Source organism: Neomonachus schauinslandi, chromosome 4 (assembly GCF_002201575.2).
Source record: "Neomonachus schauinslandi chromosome 4, ASM220157v2, whole genome shotgun sequence".
NCBI lineage: Eukaryota > Metazoa > Chordata > Mammalia > Carnivora > Phocidae > Neomonachus > Neomonachus schauinslandi.
The window spans coordinates 70,630,204-70,652,675 of record NC_058406.1 but is presented as its reverse complement, the minus strand read 5'-3'; the positions used below and the strand labels follow the sequence as shown (position 1 = coordinate 70,652,675).

General features: G+C 35.0%; 1 protein-coding gene across 1 annotated transcript in view; it reads left to right on the top strand.

Moving 5' to 3' along the window:
• COL24A1 (collagen type XXIV alpha 1 chain) overlaps positions 1–22,472 on the top strand; it is a 355,028-nt gene that overhangs the window by 151,824 nt on the left and 180,732 nt on the right. The window contains 3 exon segments of the mRNA XM_044914336.1: positions 235–279; positions 4,561–4,614; positions 5,248–5,292. Coding sequence (XP_044770271.1) covers positions 235–279; positions 4,561–4,614; positions 5,248–5,292 — 144 coding nt within the window.

Below are 22,472 nucleotides of genomic sequence, written 5' to 3'. Positions count from 1 at the left end.
GTCTACTTCTCCCTCTCCCCCTCTGCCCATCCCCCCACTCTTGCTTGGTCTCTCTCTCTCTTTTTCTCTCTCTCTCAAATAAATAAAATCTTTTTAAAAAAATACAAGAAAGTCACAGCATTATTTTTATCACATCTCAGTGAGTTTCAGATTTCAGAATAAATAGAATAAGGGTTTACCTTTTTAAATACTTATTTCAGGCCATGATATGTTCTGATTTTTTTTTTTTTTAAGGGAGAAGAAGGACCAGTTGGACCCTTTGGAGAACTGGGGCCAAGAGTAGGTATCATATAAATACTTTTCAAAAAGTGCTTCTCTTAAAATAACTGCTATGTGAATGTCTTTTAATAGCACCAAATTTTAAGTTATAATAAAGGACAAAGACACCATAACCATACAGTCTATCCAAATAATATAGGCTTATAACTGGAATTTCCCAGCAATATTTTAAATGATATGCCTGCTGCATATTTGCTTGTTCCTTCAGTAGTTTTACAGTCTTACTAATTTGTGCTAATTATAAAGTTTCTCAAAATGTAATAGAAAGCTAAATACCTTAGCCATTTTAGTGATATTCTGAGAATTTCTGTTTTCTAAGTGTGCCAGTAAAATTATGGAAACTAAGATGTATTTTCTGTCAACTTTTTCTTCAGATAATTTGTGTTGTAATATATGAATTACCTGTTTTCAAGTTCTGAAAATGAGTTATTTAAGAATTTGGGCATGCATGACCAAAGCTTACATTATTACGAAGTAATTAAAGTGTGTGTATCACATTTATTTTAAGAGGGACCATTAGACTCACATGAAATACATCCCATTCTTTTTTCTTGAGAACGTCATAACATGCAGATTCTTAAAACATTTTTACATTTAAGGAGACAGTAAATTTTTCTTTTGCACCTTTACCTCACTAGCACATATACTACCCTATCCCACTTAAAGAAAAAGAAGAATTTTTATTTCATTTTTTGTGAGGTGAGTTATATAACAGGAAGACTATTGTTATTTGAGCCCAGTATAATTGATCTCATTTAAAATTTACTTCTCTAGAAAACAGGAGAACCACATTTGCCTCTTATCAGCTCAGCCTTAATATGTATTACTATTGTTGTTACTATTGGTTGAAGATCAATTTAAGCCTAGTATTTCTCTAAGTATGTCACATAACTCATCTCTAATCCTGCAAACAGCCCTGCAGGATATTGTCCACATTTTAAAAATATTAAAATAAGACCTTACTCTTACGTGCTCAAGTGTAACATGCTCAAGATAAACCAAATATGGCAGAACTTAAACAGGACCAGAAGTAATGACTCCAGCACTGATGCCCTGAATTTCTTGACTTCAAAGAGATTTTAAATGTGCTGGTACAGATTCCAGTGAGATTCCTTTCATAATGTGGATATGATGTATAACTATTTCTTAATATACTGTAATGCTTGAGTATTACATTATTAGAGATGAAAGAAATATTCTCACTAAGGCTTTTTCCAAAACAATGTGAATAAAGTGTATCATTTTAAAACTTTTTTGTAAATATCATAGACAAATCTAGTAATTTAGACTCTTAATTACATTTCTTCTCCTATCTCTGTTTAGAAAGCAATTGATATTTCACAATAATAGGATGATTTTTTATTCTTTGCTTTTCTTTGTGCTCGGTAGAAAACCACTAGACAATTCCAAGCAAGGCAGAGGTAAAAATTAGAGCAACTTTTTTGATCGAAGTCCTAAATATAATTTTTAAGTTGCTAAAGTTTTTACATGTAGTCAAAATACAATGAAAGCTGGAGGATTGTTTTGTTTTGTTTTAAGAAAGAAAAAATAAGAGTATTTGTTAATGGATAGGAATAATAAAATCCAAATCTATAATACCTGATAGGTATTATAAATTAGTATTCTGTTTAGCAATTGCCCCCCACATGATTTTTACTCTTAGATTTGAATTTGTCACACACATTGATTGTGGCATAGTGATCTCCTTAATCAAATTTTGTATAATCAGATATCAGTTGTTTGATGCTAGAAACCACATACTATGGATTGATTTACCAATATCTGGGATTTTGACTTCCTCTTCTTCAGTGATCTTATTCTCTACTCTCTTTAGGCACTACCTGCTGTAGTCATAACCTTTACGTTGTCATTACCAGTAACAGCACCTCCTTATTTTCAGTTTCAAACTTCTCACTCCCCAACCATAATCTCCTTTCTTTCTAGTTCATTCTCTCGTGTAACCAATCCAACAGTCCCAATAGGAAATTTAAGCTAGTGATCCATTATTCCTGTTTTCCTCAGAGACCTCACATCCCTCCTCATGCTTAAAACACTAAATTATTCCCTTGATTCTGAAGTTTATTCCCATAGTCATTTACTTTTTTTTAAAGATTTTATTTATTTATTTATTTGAGAGAGAAAGAGAGCACGCACACAAGGTTGGGAGGGGCAGAGGGAAAAGCAGACTCCCTGCTGAGCAGGGAGCCTGATGCAGGGTTCCATCCCAGGACCTGAGATCATGACCTGAGCTGAAGGCAGATGCTTAACCCCCCAGCCCCCAGCCCCTCTCATTTACTTTTAATTTTCTAATTATTATTTTACACTTTCTCTCTTCTCAACTACATTCATTTCTCTCTAATTTTCATTCTTAGCCCATTACTTTGCATCCTAGTTCCCTGAGAAGATTGAAGTATTCAGAGAACTTCAACAAGTTTCTACTATTGCTTCTATCTTCTCTTTATCTATACCATTTACTTGGCCTTCCCTCCTGTTATTGTGGATGAAGAGGCCATTTTTCTAGCTAAGGTCAAATCTTCCACTTGTGTACTAAATATCTTACCCTTTGGCCTACTGAAGAACATTGACCCAGCTATTTCCCACTTTCACCTGCATCTTAATTTCGTTCTCTTTAATGGATCAATCCTATCAGCAAAGAAAGATGCTATTAGTTCTTCCAGCTTGAAAACCGTAAAACAAAACATACTGATCCCAGGTTTTCTTCCAGGTGTTACCTTTTTCTTCTTACCTTTTCAGTAAAAAATTTTCAGAAGTATTGTCTGTACGTGCTCTTTACAGTTTTTCTCCTCACCCTATCTGCTGAAACCATTCTTGTTCCCACCACTCCAAAACAAATGATCTTATGAAGGTCATCAGTGACTTCCATGTTGCTGAATTCAGTGGTCATTTGACAAGATCACACCCTCCTCCTGGAAGCACTTTCTTCACTTACATGATTTTCTTCCTAACTCTCTGGCAGGAAATGTGCATATTTTCCTCATTTCTTCAAATGCCAAAATTTGTAAATCCACAAAACCCAGGGCTTGGTTTGTGGACTTGGTCTCTTTTCTATTTATACTCACTCCTAGATGAGGTGGTCCAGTCTTAGGGCTTTAAATACAATCAGAATGCTGGTGATTGCCCAAATCATATGTTCAGATCAGAATTTTCTACCCTCTGAATCTCTGGACATGTAAAACTACCACAAGATCTGTCTACTTTAAATATCTAACAAGACTATCAAACTACAGTGTCCACAACTGAGCTCTCAATTTACCCTCCAAACCTTTCTTCTTAGAGTCTTCCTCATTTCATTTAGTCTCTTACTTAGATTAAAATCTTGAGTTTATTCTTGATTCTTCTCTTTCTCTCACATTTTACACTTGACCTGTCAGCAAATCCTGTAAGCTCTACCTTCAAATTATATACACAGTTCTACTCACAACCTCCTCTGTTACCACCCTCGTCTATGCCACTTTCATCTTTCACTTGGATTATTTCAGGCCTCTTTGGACTGCCTGCTTCCACCCTTGCACCAAAGTGATCCTTTTAAAACATAGATAATGACACTACTTTTCTCAAAGCTTTTCTAAGTCTTCCTGCTTCATTCAGAGTAAAAAGCAAAGCCCTAACTGTAACCCTCCAGGCCCTACATGACCTGGCTTCTCATTCCCCATTCCTTTCTTTGACCTCATCTTCTTACTAATCTCCTTTCTTACTCTGCACCAGCTTTATTGACTCTTCATGGTTTCTTCAACACACCAGTCACATTCTTGGCTCAGGGCCTTTGCACATGCTCTTTTCCTCTGCTTGGAATATTCTCCCTTCAGATAGTCATATAACTTGTCCCTTGTGAGTCTTTACTCAGCTGCCATCTTCTCAGTGAGGTCTTCCTTGTCAAGCTTATCATAAATTTGAACAAAACTCCCGCAACAGTTTATATCCCCCTTCCTTGCTTAACTCTTTGTCATTCACATTTACCACTACCTAACATACTATATATTTTACTTATTTTATTAAATGGTATCATCCTCATTAGAATGTAAGCTCTATGAAGGCAGGTAGGCTTAGTGCATTCCTCAATCCCCAACCCCTAGAACTGTGCAGGGCTCATAGTAGACAGTTAAAGACCGCAGAATGAATACTAGTGGGTATGCTAAAATACATTTATCAAGTGATTTTGAAGGGTTTCATCTCATAGAATGGTCTGAATTTCATAAATGTTTGGAAGTTTCCAAAAATGAAAATGATTAAATGTATCTCTTTTTTTCTGTTCTCTTCTAGGGAAAACCAGGTCAAAAGGGTTTTGCAGGTGAACCAGGACCAGAAGGCTTAAAGGTAAAGTAGCTGACTTATTAGGAGTTATAAAGTATAGTTTTCAGAAAGATAAAATTATTACTTTCATAAAAATATAAAATGAACATCTAAGATTTTATTCAACTTATTAATAAGGGAAGCAGTGATATGTTAAAACTGGCTCAAATAGCATTTGAAAAGTTATATATCTTTATATCTAGAGCTACATCTAGAGATCTGTGTCTATAAATATCTATAACTGTGACTGTGTTTATGTCTATATCTTTATTTGGATAGATATGCAGTTTAATAAATTGTTAAATTTGTGGTGAGATATAGGAGAATAAACCACAATTTGGGGGGGCTGTCCATTTCACTGGACAGAAATCTACAAATTAATATAACTTCACTAAATATATATATTATCTATTTGTTATATATATATATACATATCTATGCATATATGTATATATATATCTTCATCAAGTCTGGGTCTTTTAAGCAATAGTAGAAAGACTATGTTCCACAGAAATACTATAATAGAGTTTTGAATAAGGTTTTCTTTGTTTTTTTTAAGAATTTGACTAATTACATTAAATGAAAATGGAAGGAATGTCATGAGTGATCTTGTTTGAAAAATAATCATTTTTACATCTTTATATTATTTATTAACAGGGCGAAGTAGGAGATCAAGGAAACATTGGAAAGATTGGTGAAACAGTAAGCTTATTTTATGCTCTTTTATTTTTACTGTCATCTGTAAGCATGTTTAGGAGTCATGTTAACCATCATCTGTGCTTAATAAAATTCAGAATAAAAAATTCTTAGCTCCAGGCGCCTGGGTGGCTCAGTCGTTAAGCGGCTGCCTTCGGCCCAGGTCATGATCCCAGAGTCCTGGGATCGAGTCCCACATCGGGCTCCTTGCTCAGCGGGAAGCCTGCTTCTCCCTCTCCCACTCCCCCTGCTTGTGTTCCTGCTCTCGCTGTCTCTGTCTGTCAAATAAATAAATAAAATCTTTAAAAAAAAAATTCTTAGCTCCTACAAATTTAAAGTCACTTGTGATATAACAGATAAAACCTACTCTACAAGAGAAATGAGGGAAAATAGAGTTGATATTTTTGTCCAATATAAATTATATTTATAATACGAGGAGCATTCTTATTTTTAATATTTGGTCTTTAATTTTAGTTCTGATCATTTCAATCTAAATTTGACCTTAGCATTTTTCATTATTAAAAAGCTATAACTTACCAAGCCATAAAATAGTAAGGTATTAAGTCTGAAAATATTTTTCTTTAGATTTGGAAGATTAAGCTAAGAGGTAAAGTATTGGAAAGCATATTGTAATTTCTTTCCTCAAAAAAAGTTTGATTTGTTTAAATTTACATTTCTGTAGTAGTAGGAGACTTTGTGTTGTATTTGAATCATATATGTTAGAAATAATTTTATTATCTGTACTGGAGAAAGCCAACTAAAATATTTTCTAAAAAATGAACACATATAACATCTATAAAGTAGTAAATTACATTGATGCAAGGCAAGTGAATTTATTTACAAAGTGCGCTGGGTTATCACAAAACAAGTGGTACCATTTAATAGTTAAATGAGCAAATTCTTTTCCTTCTAACCTATCTTATGACTTAAATAAAAATAAACTTTTCTAAAAAATTGTTTTGCAATATCAAGTAATCAACAATTATATTTCCTGGTCTTGTGATAAAACAGCAATACATTTCCGATACTCTTATTTTTTGTCATTAATTCTTAAAAAAAATAAGGAGAGAATCCCTTTAGTCTTAAAAGATCATTGCCATACCAATTAATCCTTAATCACTAGAAAGAGAATTTTTTGTTCTTGTTTTTACTGAGAAGGTAATTCCAGTGGAACATTTACATCAATAAGATTATTCAAGCGTTCTTCTCAAATATAATTGTAACTCATATTTCTCCAAGGTCACTCAAAGAGATTAAATTCTACCATTTCTGAGTGACAAATTGTTAAGAAATATATATAAACTAGAATTAATGGCCAAAGTTAAAAATACCAATTTTTTTTTTAAGATTTATTTATTTATTTATTTGAATGAGAGTGAGCGAGGCATGAGCTGGAGGGGCAGAAAAAAGGGGAGAGTGAATATGAAGCTGACTTAGTGTTGAGCCCAGAGCCAGATGTGGGGCTTGATCTCAAAACCCTGAGATCATGACCTAAGCAGAAACCAAGAGTCGGACACTTAACCGACTGTGCCACCCAGGCACCCCAAGAGCATCTTTTCTTAAGATAACATCGTATATTAAACTTCTAAGTGTTATTACTTATTAGTAGTGTTGGACTAGTTCCATACAGTATAAGAACCCAGTGCCAGTTCTGTCTAAAGTGGAAATGGACTGTCTTGGCAGAGACTGGATTCCTATTATTAGAGGGAGATTAACATTTATTGAGCATTTGCTATATGCCAAGCATAATACAAAGTGATGTTTAATATTGTGGCTTTGCATTTAATTCTCAAACAATTTTAAAAGACACATTTTGTTATTCCAGTTTTTGAAATGAGGAAACTGAAGCACAGTAAGTAACCTGTTCAAAGTTACATAGCTAATAAATCACAGAACTGAGATTTAAACCTAGAGATCCAAACTCAAAATCTAAATCTCAAAATCCAAAACATCATACCCCAGCTTTATTGAGGTATAATTGACAAAGTTATAAGATATTTAAAGTGTATGTGATGATTTAAGGATCGCCCCATCATCAAGTCATTTAATATAGCTGAGGATATTTACTTGTTAGCTAACAGCCACTTGGACTACAAGTTGTAGAGAGACTTCAAACATCAAATATATTATCAAACAAGAGGGCCTTTTCATCTTTGAGGTTCTATCTTTGTCATTAAGGATGGGAGATAGACTTAAAAAGAAAAAACTTCAGTGACTATATTGAGTTAATTAAAATATATAAAATGCCTAAAGAACATTTTATTTTGGCTCTTGGTAATCTCCAGCTTTTATTTTATCTTATTAATTTTAAAATCTTAGAAATATAGTTCATCTAATCCAGAGTTTTGTTAACAAAACTCATAAGAGATATGGGAAGATATGATTGCACTTCCTGACATCAGTCTTGTAATTTGGGGATATCTAAAGTTAGTTGTAATTGCATAGCTAGTTTTTACTTTTCCCAATCTTTTTGTACAGTCTTTTAATTACCTTTAACTGGACTTCCTCCAGTTTTGTTTCTTTCTAGATCTATACAAATTAGAACCCAGTTTGTGATACAGCATGCCAAGCACAGTAGCCCCACCTATATTTCATGTCTATATACTTCTTACATTCATTTACTGTAGGCAAATAATTAATTTCTATAAATGTACCCTAAAAAGTCTGTAATTCCAAAAGATGCCCCTCATCCTCTTCACTCTAGCATACTATTTTTTTATGAATCTGGAATTATCCCACCTTAATTGCCAGTCCTCTTTGTCTTTAACTTTCTAGGCTAAAAGTATTTGAAGAGGTATAAAAGAGAAAAGAATCTAGTTTTTTAGTATTGATCAAGAGAACTAGGATCAGTAGGTAGACATTATAAGGGGACAGCTTTCTTTGCAGGCAAAAATAGTTTAATAGAGTTTCTAACATTCAGACTCTCCCATGGAGTGATTCAACACCTAATTCTTAGAATATTGGATGACTTTCTTCAATCATTTATTCAGCAGATATTTATATTTATATTCATATTATCCTTGCCTTCATGAAATTTATAGTCTCTTGGAGGTTTGACAGATTTTAAATAAATACCTGCATAAAGAATACATAATTATAAACTATGATACATTCTATAGAGGAAAAGTTTAAGGGACTGTGACAGAGGTGCCAAATTTAGATCAGAAAATGAGAGGTCTGTTTTGAGGAAATGACATACGAGTTGTAACCATAAAGCATGGTATGATCTAGCTAGGGAAGAGTGGGGAGAAAGAACATTCCTGGAATATGCAATATAACAGATTTCCACCTTTGGTCTTATTTTGCTTTAGAGAAATTACTTAATTTCTCTAAATATTTGTTTTCTCAACAGTAAAATGATAAAAATAATAACTACTTCAAAGAGTTTCTTGTGAGGATTAAACATGGTAATGCACTCAAAGCACTTAGCACAGAGCCATTCACATAATAAAAACTTGAGAAATTTAAGCTGTAATGGTGGTGGTGGTGGTGGTTATTTTTATATGGAAAAGCATTTGGCTGTTCTGGGAACTGAAAGAAAGCCAGTGTGGATAGACCTTGGTGAGCCAAAGGAAAAGTAAAGTGAGGGGCTACTAGTAAAGGAGGGAGGAGCCGAATCTTTTGGGGCCATGTTTTTACTTTGGACTTGATCCTGAAGTAGATGGAAAATCATTGAAGTATTCTATGTAAGCCAATGACAAGATTTAATTTGTGTTTCACAAGCACGCTGGTGGCAATGGATTGGGAAGTTGGAACATGGTTATGAGGAGCAGAGTAGAAGAGGGTGACCAGTTAGAATGCTATTGCAGTAGCCTCAATGAGAAAGAAAGATGACTTGAGCCAGGGTGATGGCAGTGGATAGAAGAGAAGTGTATGCATATGAGATATATTGGAGGTGCTAATTTGAAATAGGCTGCAAAAAAGGGAACCATTCTAGTCAGTCCCCAGCATATAATAGGCCTTTGATAACTTAAACTATTTATGACTTATCAGGAATATGCTGATTCCTATCAGGAATATGCTGGACTCTTTTCTAAGAATTTAAGTGCTTCTAGTCTTCCTTTCACCTGCCAATTTGGTTTCTTTTCTCTGGCTTGCCTCCAGTTTCATTATGTATTCCTGCCATTATAGCAAACAGAACTAGACTAAATATTTTAGAGGCACCGGCTCCACAGCCTTCTTCATGAAGGGGATAATAACCTCTATTTCCTTTATTGCAGAGATACTCAAAATCATGTAGGCTTTTTCCTGTAGCAAAAAAACTGGCATGTCTTTGGAAAATGATTGACAGTGACCCCTAGGATTCTTTTCTGGTTTGTTATTTTGAATATAAAATTTGGAATTTTTTTCATGAAGTGACTACATTAAGTTTTCTGTCCACTTGAAGGGATTGTTAAAAGTGTCCTATAGTCTGGCCATATTGATTTACCTCTTAAAATATAACTCAACTACTTGATTTTACATCATTTATTCCTTATCAATTTAGCAAAATTTCATAAGCAATCTACTGTGTCCTCTCTATTTTTCTGCCTGCCCTCTGGTGTGCTAGTGTATAGTAAAAGACTGATGAGCAGAAAGGAAGAGGAAGAGGAAAGGCCATGGATAATCCTCAAAATCAGGTATTCCACTTCTCATTACAAAACCTTTAGAATCATAGAGCTTCTGATGGCTGATTCTGAGTTGGTTTATAACCAATTCCTTCAAGACCAAATAGAGGTGGCGTCAGAGGAGAAAATGAAAGGAAGGAAATCTATTTATTGAAGAACTATTATCTCATTTAATCTTGAAATGACCCTAGTAAGATTAAAAGCTTTTTGATATTCTGGAAGTGAGGAAATTGAAATTTATTGAAGTTATGTGATGTGTTCAAATTCATACAGTTAGTAAGCAGTGGATCTGGGTTTCATATCTGGATTTTCTACTTCCTGTTCCAAGGTTCTTTTAGCTACATCAAAAATCAGTTATCCTGTCTTTATTTATTTATTTTTATCAATTGGCCTATTATCTTGTTCTCTCTTTTTATTTTATATTTTATTTTATTTTATTCATTTTTAATTTTAATTCCTGTGTTGTTAACAAACAGTGTTATATTAGTTTCAGGTGTACAATATAGTGATTCAACAGTTTCATGTATTACTCAGCGCTCAACAAGATAAGTACTCCTAATCCCCTTCACTTATTTCACCCATTTCACACTGATCTCCCCTCTGGTAACCATCTGATTGTTCTCTATAGTTGAGTCTGTCTTTGGTTTGTCTCTCTTTTTTTTTCCCTTTGTTCATTTTTTTTTCCCTTAAGTTGCACATATGAATGAAGTCATATGGTATTTGTCTTCTCTGACTGACTTATTTCGTTAGCATAATACTCTCTAACTCCATCCATGTTGTTGCAAATGGCAAGATTTCATTCTTTTTTATGGCTGAGTAATATTCCATTGTGCGTGTGTGTGTATTTATATCTATTGATAGACACGTGGGTGGCTTCCATAATTTGGTCATTCTAGTTAATGCTGCAGTAAACATAGGGTGCATATATCCTTTTGAGTTAGTGTTTTTGTATTCTTTGGATAAATAGTAGTGTGATTACTGGATTGTAGGGTAGTTCTATTTTTAATTTTTTGAGGAAACTCCATACAGTAGCTGCACTAATTTGCAAACTCACCAACAGTGCGTCAAGTTTCTTTCTTCTCCACATCCTCACCAACACTTGTTGTTTCTTGTGTTTTTGATTTTAACCATTCTGACAGGTGTGAGGTAATATCTCATTCTAGTTTTGATTTGCATTTTCCTGATGATGAGTGCTATTGAGCATCTTTTCATGTGTCTGTTGGCCATCTGTATGTCTTCTTTCGAGAAATGTCTTTTTTTTAATTTATTTATTTGACAGAGAGATAGCAAGAGCAGGAACACAAGCAGGGGGAATGGGAGAAGGAGAAGCAGGCCTCCCACTGAGCAGGGAGCCCGATGCGGGGCTCGATCCCGGGACCCTGGGATCATGACCTGAGTTGAAGGCAGACACTTAACAGCTGGGCCACCCAGGCACCCCTCAAGAAATATCTGTTCATGTCTTCTGCCCATTTTTAAATTGGATTATTTACTTTTTTGGTGTTGAGTTATATAAGTTAATTATATATTTTTGGATACTAAGCCTTTATCAGATATGCCATTTGCAAATATCTTCTCCCATTCAGTAGGTTGTTGTTCAGATTTGTTGGTTATTTCTTTTGTGGTGCAGAAGCTTTTTATGTTGATGGAGCCTCAATAGTTTATTTTTGCTGTTGTTACTCTTGCCTCAGGAGACATATCTAGAAAAAGTTGCTACCACTGATATCACAGAAATTACTGCCTGTGTTCTCCTCTAAGATTTTTATGGTTTCAGGCCACACATTTAGGTCTTTAGTCCATTTTGAGTTTGTTTTTGTGTATGGTTTAAGAAAAGTGGTCCAGTTTCATTCTTTTGCATGTAGCTGTCCAGTTTTCTCAATATCATTTGTTGAAGAGACGGTCTTTTTCATGTTGCAGGTTCTTGCCTCCTTTGTCAAAGATTAATTGACTACATAATTATAGGTTTATTTCTGGGTTTTCTATTCTGTCCTATTGTCCTGATCTTCATGTCTGTTATTGTGCTAGTACCATGCTGTTTTGATTACTACAGATTTGTAATATAACTTGAAGTCCAGAATTGTGATATCTCCAGTTCTGTTTTTCTATCTCAAGACTGCTTTGGCTTTTTGGGGTCTTTTGTGGATCCATTACAAATTTTAGGATTGTTTGTTTTAGTTCTGTGAAAAATACTGTTGGTGTTTTTACCAAAACTGATAAAAGTGTTTTTTCTGTATCTACTGAAATGATCATATGCTTCTCCTTTCTCTTGTTGATGTGATGTATCACATTGATTGATTTGTGAATATTGAACCACCTTGCATCCTGGGAATAAATCCCACTTGATAGTGGTGAATGATTTTTTTAATGTATTGTTGGGTTCAGTTTGCCTAAGATTTTGGTGAGGATTTTTGCATCTCTGTTCATCAGAGATATTGGCCTATAGTTCTATTTTTTGGTAGTGTCTTTATCTGGTTTTGGTATCAGGGTAATGCTGGTCTCATAAATGAATTTGAAGTTTTTCTTCAAAGAATAGATCTTTGAAAAGGATAGATCTTTGGAAAAGTTTGAGAATAGGTATTAACTTTTCTTTATTTTTTTTATTATGTTATGTTAATCACCATACATTACATCATTAGTTTTTGATGTAGTGTTCCATGATTCATTGTTTGTGTATAACACCCAGTGCTCCATGCAGTATGTGCCCTCTTTAATACCCATCACCAGGCTAACCCATCCACCTATCCCCCTCCCCTCTAGAACACTTAACTTTTCTTTAAATGTTTAATGGAATTCATCTGTGAAGTCATCTGGTCCTGGACTTCTGTTTGTTGGGAGTTTTTTGATTACTACATCAGTCTGTTCAAATTTACTATTTCTGCTTCAGTTTTGGTAGGTTATATGTTTCTATGAATTTTTCCATTTCTTCTAGGTTGTCCAATTTGTTGGCATATAATTTTTCATAATATTCTGTTACAATCCTTTTTTTTGTTGTTTATTGTTTTTTTATTATGTTAATCACCATACATTACATCATTAGTTTTTGATGTAGTGTTCCATGGTTCATTGTTTGCGTATCATGAGGGACTATGGACTCTGAGGGTTCTAGAGGGGAGGGGGGTGGGGGGATGGGTTAGCCTGGTGATGGGTATTAAAGAGGGTTTGCAAACAATATTACAGTCCTTTGTATTTCTGTGGTGTTGCTTATTGTTTCTCCTCTTTCATTTCTGATTTTGTTTATTTGACTCCTCTCTCTCTCTCTTTTTATGTGTGTGTGTGTGTATGTGAGTCTGGTTAAAGTTTTATCAATTTTCTTGATCTTTTCAAAGAACCAGCTCCTGGTTTCATTGATCTGTTCTATTGTTTTTTTAGTTCCTATACCATTTATTTCTGCTCTGGGAAATATGTCATATATGTCCCAGGCATTTTTCAAACTGCCACTTCTGTGCTGTATCTGCAGGGGCTGTTTGTCCTGTGATCTCTTTAAGAATGGGACTCAGATTCCTCTTGCCTTCTGGGCTCTCCCAGAGCTGAGCCCACTGATTTTTAAAATTCTAGGTTTTAAAACCTGCTGGTTGTAAGAACTCGTGAAATTTGGCCCCTCTCACTTTCAAAGCCAAAGGTTATGGGGATTCATCTTCCCCATGCAGGCTTCCTGGTGTGAGAGTCTGTTTCTCTTCCTTCTCTGTGCCTTCAGCTCCCTCTCGCACTCCATGGACTACCATTTTGTTTGTTCCTTACTGTTGGGGACACTGTTGCCCTTTGTACCTCTCTGATGTAGCCTCTTCTTTACCTTTAGTTGTGGAGTTTGATCTGCCAGTCTTTGGGTCATTTTCTGGGTGATTTACACTGATATGAGTGTTATCAAATTGTATCCATGGAGGAGGTGAGCTTAGGATCCTCTTACTCTGCCATCTTCCCAGCCTACTCTAGTTGTCCTGTCTTTAAATGGAAACTTGGGAATCGATAGTTAGATTTGGAAATGAGCAAAATAAAATTTTGCTTGGTAATCTCTTAGGCCAAGCTGGCAATTAAATTTTAAAATATTGTCAAAGGTTATTAATTTCTGAGAATTATTGAAACATAATTTAATATATTTACAATGGAATCAGGAAAGATTTCGAAAGATCTGGAAGAAAATGTTTAGGAAGTGCTCATCACAAAACCTCATTTAATACAGTGATGAGTTTTGTTGCTCTCTGGTGGCATTACCATGAACTTATTATCAAACTTCATACAAGTTGATTTTATTTAATAAGTTCCATTTTTTCTTTCATTAAAAGGAGAATACTACTTTAGATGGACTTACCTAAATCATAAAAAGTGACTCATATTTTCTTGAGGAAAAGTCCCAGAAGCTGATAGCACCATTTAGCCAAATAAGAAGAACAAAGTGAAACTCTATCAAACTGCCCTTGTAGGGCCTCTGTTGCCTCAGTGCTTTTACCTTAAAAATGTCATCTACCCCTCCTGTTTCCAAGCTGTACATACCTGTAGGACAGCTACAAAGCTGTTGTATGTCTCCTACATGGCAGGGAAAGGTAATTTTTCTCAGAATGGAAAGTTACGCGAAATGTATATCTACCATGCGTACCATCATGAGAAGGATGTTTACCTGAATATAATAAAAATAGCTACTATTTATTGAAAATCTGTGATATGTGAGATATTTTGTATATGTTGTATCATTTAATCCTCACAAAGGCTCTGGGAAATAAAAATTACTTCTCTTTTATACAAAAGAAAACATGTTTCAGAGAAGTTAAGAAATTTAGCACCCTGCTTCCTCTTAACGATGAGATGAAGATTTCCAATTGTCTTTCTAATGAATACATATTGTCCTGTTACTATATAAAGTTAGAGATTATGGGGCCCCAAGGACCACATTATGGTTTGAGGAAGTATCTCAAAAACATAGATGTACCAAAATTATTATGTTTTAGGATCATATATTTGACATTTATCATCTTTGAAATGTGTAAATAGCATCACCTATTGGATTAAGAAGCCACAGCAGGGGCGCCTGGGTGGCTCAGTTGTTAAGCATCTGCCTTCGGCTCAGGTCATGATCCCAGGTCCCGCATCGGGCTCCCTGCTCAGCGGTAAGCCTGCTTCTCCCTCTCTCACTCCGCCTGCTTGTGTTCCCTCTCTCACTGTGTCTCTCTCTGTCAAATAAATAAATAAAATCTTTTTTAAAATAAAAAGAATCTACAGCAAATTAATTTCACTATAGTATTAAGTCCATGAAGGTGTAGAAAATTAGAAAAAGAAGAAAATTAGGAAGTGTAAATCAGTGAAATCAAAAAGGAATACACACGAAGTGCGTGGACATACCAGTGGATATGAACAGAGAAAATATATGACATTACAATTCTAGGTAAATTGAAGAGAAGTGAATTAAAGACAGTTCAAAACCTACCATTCTCTGAAAATCAGGTGCAGGTAACTCCAAGATGAGCTATTATTTCATAAATGAGATGCCAACAGTGTTTTTTTAAAGATTTATTTATTTTAGAGAGATTATAGAGCGTGGGGGGGGGGGGGGGATTGAGACAGAGGAAGTGGGAGAGAATCCCAAACAGAATCCATGCTGAGTGTAGAACCTGATGTGGGACTTGATCTCACAACTCTGAGATCACAATTTGAGCTGAAATCAGGAGTCTGACACTTAACTGACTGAGCCACCGAGGCCCCTGAGACGTCAATAGTATTTTTGGTTTTTTTTAGGGTTCATTGATTTCCTGCTTTCCTTCTTTTTTTTAAATTTTATTTCATTATGTTATGTTAATCACCATACATTATATCATTAGCTTTTTTGTTGTTGTTGTTGATGTAGTGTTCCATGGTTCATTGTTTGCGTATAACACCTGGCGCTCCATTCAATACATGCCCTCTTTAATACTCATCACCAGGCTAACCCATTTTTTAATCACAAACACAAGAGATTTTTCTAAGAGAATGGAGTCAGCAAATTTCTGGGAAAAGTTGAAATGTTTATAAAGTTGGAAGGATTTCTGAATCCTTTGAGCTATAAAATATACATTTTTTCAACATTTATGACATCTCTTTGTAAAAAGCAAAATAAATTAGTGGGAAAATAACAAATACTCTATTAAATGTGGTCCTACAGAACTTGTTTCTACAGCTATGAAAGTTGAAGTATATGGGAAAATGAAGATTATAGAAAACTGTTCATGTCTCAAAGCAAATGTCATAAGAGGTAGACCAAGATTAAAGCACATATAAGTGGTTATTAAGGAGAAATTAACAAAAATGAAAAAATATTCACATGATTATAAAATAAAAGTAAAAGGCAAAATTTCTTTTTTTTTTTTTAAAAGATTTTATTTATTTATTTGACAGAGAAAGAGATAGCGAGAGCAGGAACACAAGCAGGGGGAGTGGGAGAGGGAGAAGCAGGCTTCCCGCCAAGCAGAGAGCCCGATGCAGGACTCGATCCCAGGACCCTGGGACCATGACCTGAGCCGAAGGCAGTCACTTAACCGACTGAGCCACCCAGGTGCCCTAAAAGGCAAAATTTCTATCTGTGGGGGAAATGAATGATACACACCATACTGCGCTACAAGCTAAAAGCACAGAAGTTATTGAAAGCCCAGCCTATCATAGAAATATAAAGGTTTATATACTTTATATTAAGTATATATATTTTTCTTTTATCCTTACTAAATATACATTCAGTGACAGATAAAAAGTAAAATATTCTGGGAAAAGGAGTAAGATCCAACATTCATGGAGTAAGATAGGGAACAAGGTATTTATCATATATATCATATTAAAGAGTAATAAACAAGAGAACCCTTCTTAGTCTAACAAAGTTTCCAGATTGCCCAATTGAAATAACAATACACTGCTTCAAAGTAACCAAATAGAAGAGAGATGAAGATGGAAGTTTGTGCTTCCAAACACGAACAGTAGCACTAGTGTTTTTCACATGTAAGCATTTAGTGTGCTACTGCCTGGGGTGCTATTAGCTTTCCGACTAAGGAAACAGAGACTTGATCACTTTACCTATTTTAGAATTGATAAAGTAATTTTTTTAAAGCTTTCATTTATTTATTTGACAGAAAGCTAGAGAGCACAAGCAGGGGGAGTGGCAGGCAGGGGGCGAGAGAGAAGGAGCCTCCCCACTGAGTGGAGAGCCTAATGTGGGTCTCCATCCCAGGACCTGGGATCATGACCTGAGCTGAAGACTGAGCGACCTAGGAACCCTAGAAGATAGTCTTCAAAAAAAAAAAGAAGAAGTAAAAATTATTTTCATGCCTATCATAAGGATATATATGTTGACAACGAACCCCCAGCTTTATTTGGCTAAAAACATGTTACTGTTTTCTCAATTAGAAATAACTACAATGTGGTAATCACAATTTTTGAGGAAATGGCAGCTCTAAATTTATATGTAGAAGGGGTGTGGGGATGGCACTTTGGTTGGAAGGGAATGCTAAGGGACTTCCCTTGAAGCTATGTTTGCATAAAAACTACACTATTTTGGGGGCCCCTGGGTGGCTCAGATGGTTAAGCATCTGCCTTCGGCTCAGGTCATGATCCTGGGGTCCTGGGATCGAGCCCTGCATTGGGCTCCCTGCTCAGCAGGGGGTCTGCTACTCCCTTTCCCCCTGCTTGTGCTATCTCTCTCTCTCTCTGTCAAATAAAATCTTAAAAAATACACTAATTTCGTTTATTAGTAGTGTACTATTTTATTTTATTTAGATATTTATGCATCAATAAAAATAGACTTCTCATGATTGTTTTTTAAAGATTATTTATTTATTTATTTGACAGAGAGATAGAGAGAAGCATAAGTAGGCAGAGAGGCAGGCAGAGGCAGAGGGAGAAGCAGGCTCTCCACCGAGCAGGGAGCCCGATGCGGGACTCGATCCCAGGATCTTGGGATCATGACCTGAGCCAAAGGCAGCTGCTTAACCAACTGAGCCACCCAGGCGTCCCTCTAATGATGTTTTTATGCTCAGAATTTATAAGATAGAGAATACATTTCTTGTTCATGTCAAAAAATGGGCTGAACCGATGGAAGTAAAGGTAGGGACCAGGGTAAAGGTGTTGCCTTGGGCTACCTGTTGGCACTACTACTCTTACAGAAGGCAAATGCAATTTTGAATCTGAGACTAAGGCTAGTGAAAAATTTTTATGGTTCTGATCTTTAAAAAAAATACATAAGGTCTACATAACCAATGTACTGAATTGGACCTTAAGGAGCTACATTCGTTTTAGAACATGGCTCAGCAAACTTTTCTGTAAAAGGCCAGATATTACATATTTTAGACTTTCAGGCCATATCATCTCTGTCACAACTACTCAACTCTCTCTGCTATTATAGTACAAAAACTCTCCTAGATATTATGGAAATGAATGATTCTGACTGTGTTCCCAATAAAATTTTATTTACAAAAATAGTGGAAAAGGGGCACCTGGTAACTCAGTCAGTTAAGTGCCTGCCTTCGGCTCAGGTCATGATCCCAGGGTCCTGGGATGGAGCCCTATGTGGCGCTCACTGCTCAGCAGGGAGTCTGCTTCGCCCCCTCCCTCTGCCTCTCCACTCCCACCCGTTTGTGCTCTCTTTCTCTCCCTCTCTTAAATAAATAAATAAATAAATAAATAAATAAATAAATAAATAAATAAATAAATAAATAAATATTTTTAAAAATAGTGAAAAAAAAGAAATAGACAGCAGGCAGGATTTGGCCTACAGGCTCTAGTTTGCCTTTCCTTTCACAGAAAGTTACACTTTATTTGGGCTACACTGGTCTTTATTAAATGAATCTGCCATATGTGTTTCTGCTTCATTACTCTTTTATTATTAATAAAAAAGCACTAAATTTGAGTGTGATTTCTTCAAATAAAAAAGCAGATTAAACTAGCAGACGTGTTGTGTTGCTAATATGTACTGATTTTGTGTACCAAGCGTTAGCATAATGAATTAATTTGCATTTATATGTAGACCACATGTACGTCCAAAGTACTCTACTGCAATTCATCTTTTTTTTCTTTTTTTTACCTTAACAAACACTTAAGAATCTTATCATGAAGTATTTTCCAAGAACAAAGAAATCTGTTTTTTATGTGCACAAGTTCATTGGAAACATTTTTCTGAACATTATATATGTATTTTTGAAGTTCTGCTCTGAGTCAAAGGATTTCCATATATTAATTTTTAGTGAGTTTTTCTTTCATTACTTTGGGAAAAGTTCTAAGGAATGTCATTAGACTTATATTTCCCATTAGGTTGAGATATTTTGCATTTGCATTCTATCTTCTCTTTATGAAACATCTCTTTTTTTCATCAATTCGGCAAAACAGCCTGAGGGGGAACATTGCAGCATTTTTGTTCAAAAAGATACATGTATAATACTCCCCTTTTGACCATAGGAAAAATAATTAAGTGAAATCATAATTTTATTTTAACCATAAATACAGCCAGCTTTGTATCTTATAGAAAATTTTTATAACTATATAACCTTTTTATGTTTATGTCTAAGATCATAGCTTCTGAGATGTAAGTCTTATATGCTAAGTTTTTTGAGGTGTTTTTTTTTTTCCTGATTAATGAGTTTTGGAAAAATTCTCTGTCAAAATCTATGTTTCTTTGGAGTGTTGATTATATCATTAGCAATAAAATCAGTTTAGTCACTGAAGTCTGGAAATATCTGGATGACACAAGCTCCTCCCAAAATGCTAGGGGGATGGGACATAGTAGATTATAAGGGGGACATGAGTCTGTGGAAGCCTTAAGAATATAGAGTATAAGAATTTTTCAACCTGACTGTTAAGACCTCCTACAATATATCCTTCACCTATCCTTATAGTTGTTATTTCTCACACTTCCCAAATTACTAGGCCAAACTGGGCATTCAGTGTTCCTAAAAGGAACCCACTTATGTATGCCTTTGTTCGGATTATTTCTGTAACCTCTAAAGGCCTTCATTTTCCCGCTCCCATTGTCTTCCTAGCATCAACTCTCAAGACCCCTCTCAAGTCATCTGCTCTATCATGAAGTCTGCTCTATCCTGAAGTCTTTTCTGGTATCCCTGCCCGAAATTAGATTCAGTCTCTTTCCTTGTTAAGCCTTTCAGTACTTTATCTACACTATCATGGTCCTTAGCTTATTTTGCTTTATATCACAGTTACTTTTTTATTTGAGTTATCTATACAGAAAACTGCCTCCCACAGCAACAAACACAGGCCTAATACATTTTACATTGACAATAGTATATGTTTTCTATGATGGAACTGAAATAAATTAAGAATGAAAGGTAATTTTTCTAATTTATTTGCTACTGGCTGTACCTTAAGAGGACTTCCGTGTGCTTGAGCAAAGTCTGAAAGTATGACATATTCTTGTGAGACAATCTGAATAAGGAAGGACATTTCAATGGGAATGGCAGCATGAGAATTAAATATAGGGAGGCATGAAATATCTGCAATGTTTGCAAAACTATATTATAAGCAGTTCAGAGTAGCTGGAGGGAGGTAAGACATAAGTGGTCACAGCTCACCTGGCTCTTACTACTTACTTGTAATGTCCTTCCTGTCTTTTCTGGTTCATAAATACCTACTATTCTTCCACAAGTCAGCTTAAGCATCACCTCCTCTAAACCTTGATTGCTTTATCCTCTATACCTTATACATGCTTCTATCATCATTTACTGCTCTTACTTATTTACATGGCTTTCCAGTACTAGATTAAGTTCTTTAAAGACCAGGGTTTGTGAAACACAGCCTAAATATGAAGTGTAACTTATATTTAAGAAATAAATAATAGATAAAGGTAAATCCAAAAGATTTGTCTGACCTGTAGTTTCCTTTAAAGTTAAAAATTGTACCTCAGACTCACTGGATTCAAATTTACTCATCACCCCTCCTCCCAAACCCATTCAAACCCATCCTCGCAGCATTTTCTTTTGTTTTTTCTTTTTCTTGAGGTCTTCTACTTCTTTATATTATCAAAGATCATTTAAAGTCTCTAGTAATAAAATTTTCTATTATATCAGTTCATTTTTTAAGCTTTATTGAGGTGTAATCGACAAATAACATTGTAAGATATTTAAAGTGTAAAATGTGATGGTTTAATATACATATACATTGTGAAAGAATTCCCCCATAGAGTTACTTAACACATCCATCACCTTACATATTTACCTTTTATGTGTATGTGAAAACATTTAAGTTCTACTTTCTTAGAAAATTTCAATTTTACAATACATTGTTACAGTTGGTAACAAAGACATTTCAGTTGTTTCTATACACTGCCTATTGTAAATAATGCTGTTATGAACATGGGAGTACAGATATCTCTTCATGATAATAATTCATTTCCTTTGGATATATACTGAGAAGTAGAATTGCTAGGTCATTGGTAGTTCTATTTTCAATTTCTTGAAGAGCCTCCATACTGTTTTCCATAGGGGTGTACAAGTTTCTATTCCCACCAACAACATAAAAGTGTTCCCCTTTCTTTACATCCTTGTTAACATTATTATCTTTTGTCTTTTTGATAGTAGCCATTCTAACAAGTGGGAGGTGGTATCTCATTGTGGCTGAGATTTGTATTTCCCTAATGACTAGTGCTGATGAGCACCTTTATGTACCAGAAGGCTGTTTGTATATCTTCTTTGGGAAAATGTCTATTCAAATTCTTTGCCCATTTTATTATTTTTTAAATTTATTTTTTATATTTTTAAAGATTTTATTTATTGTAGAGATAGAGGGAGAGTGGGGGAGGAGCAGAGGGAGAGGAACAAGCAGACTCTACACTGAGCACAGAGCTCAATGCAGGGCTCAGTCCCATGACCCTGAGATCATGACCTGAGCCAAAATCAAGAGTTGGACACTTAACCAGCTGAGCCACCCAGGCGCCCCTTTGCCCATTTTAAAATTGGATATTTATTTATTTATTTATTTATTTATTGCTATTGATTTGTATGAGTTCCTTGTATATTTTGGATACTAACCCCTTATCAGATATGTGGTTAGCAAGTATTTTCTCCCATTCTGTTTTTCATTTTGTTGATGCTTACCTTTACTATGAAGAAACTTTTTAGTTCGATGTGGTCCTGTTTGTTTATTTTTGCTTTTGTTGCCTTTGCTTCTGCTGTGAAGTCTAAAAAAATATTGCCAGGACCAATGTCAAGGACCTACCCTCTCTATGTATTCTCTTCTAGGAGTTTTATGGTTTCAGGTCTTATATTTAAGTCTTTAATCCATTTTGAGTTGATTTTTGTGTATGATATAAGATAAGGGTTCAGTTTCATTCTTTGCCTTTCCAACAATACATTAAAAAATTACCACAATCAAGTGGGATTTATTCCCAGGATGTAAGGGTAGTTCAATATTTGCAAATCAATCAGTGTGATACATCACCTTAACAAGAGAAAGGATAAAAACCATATGATCATTTCAGTAGATGCAGAACAAGCATTTGACAAAGTACAACATCCATTCATGATAGAAACCTTTAACAGAGTAGGTTTAGAGGGAACATACTTCAACATATTAAAGGTTATATGTGAAAAACTCACAGAGAACCTCATACTCAATGAGGAAAAACTGAGA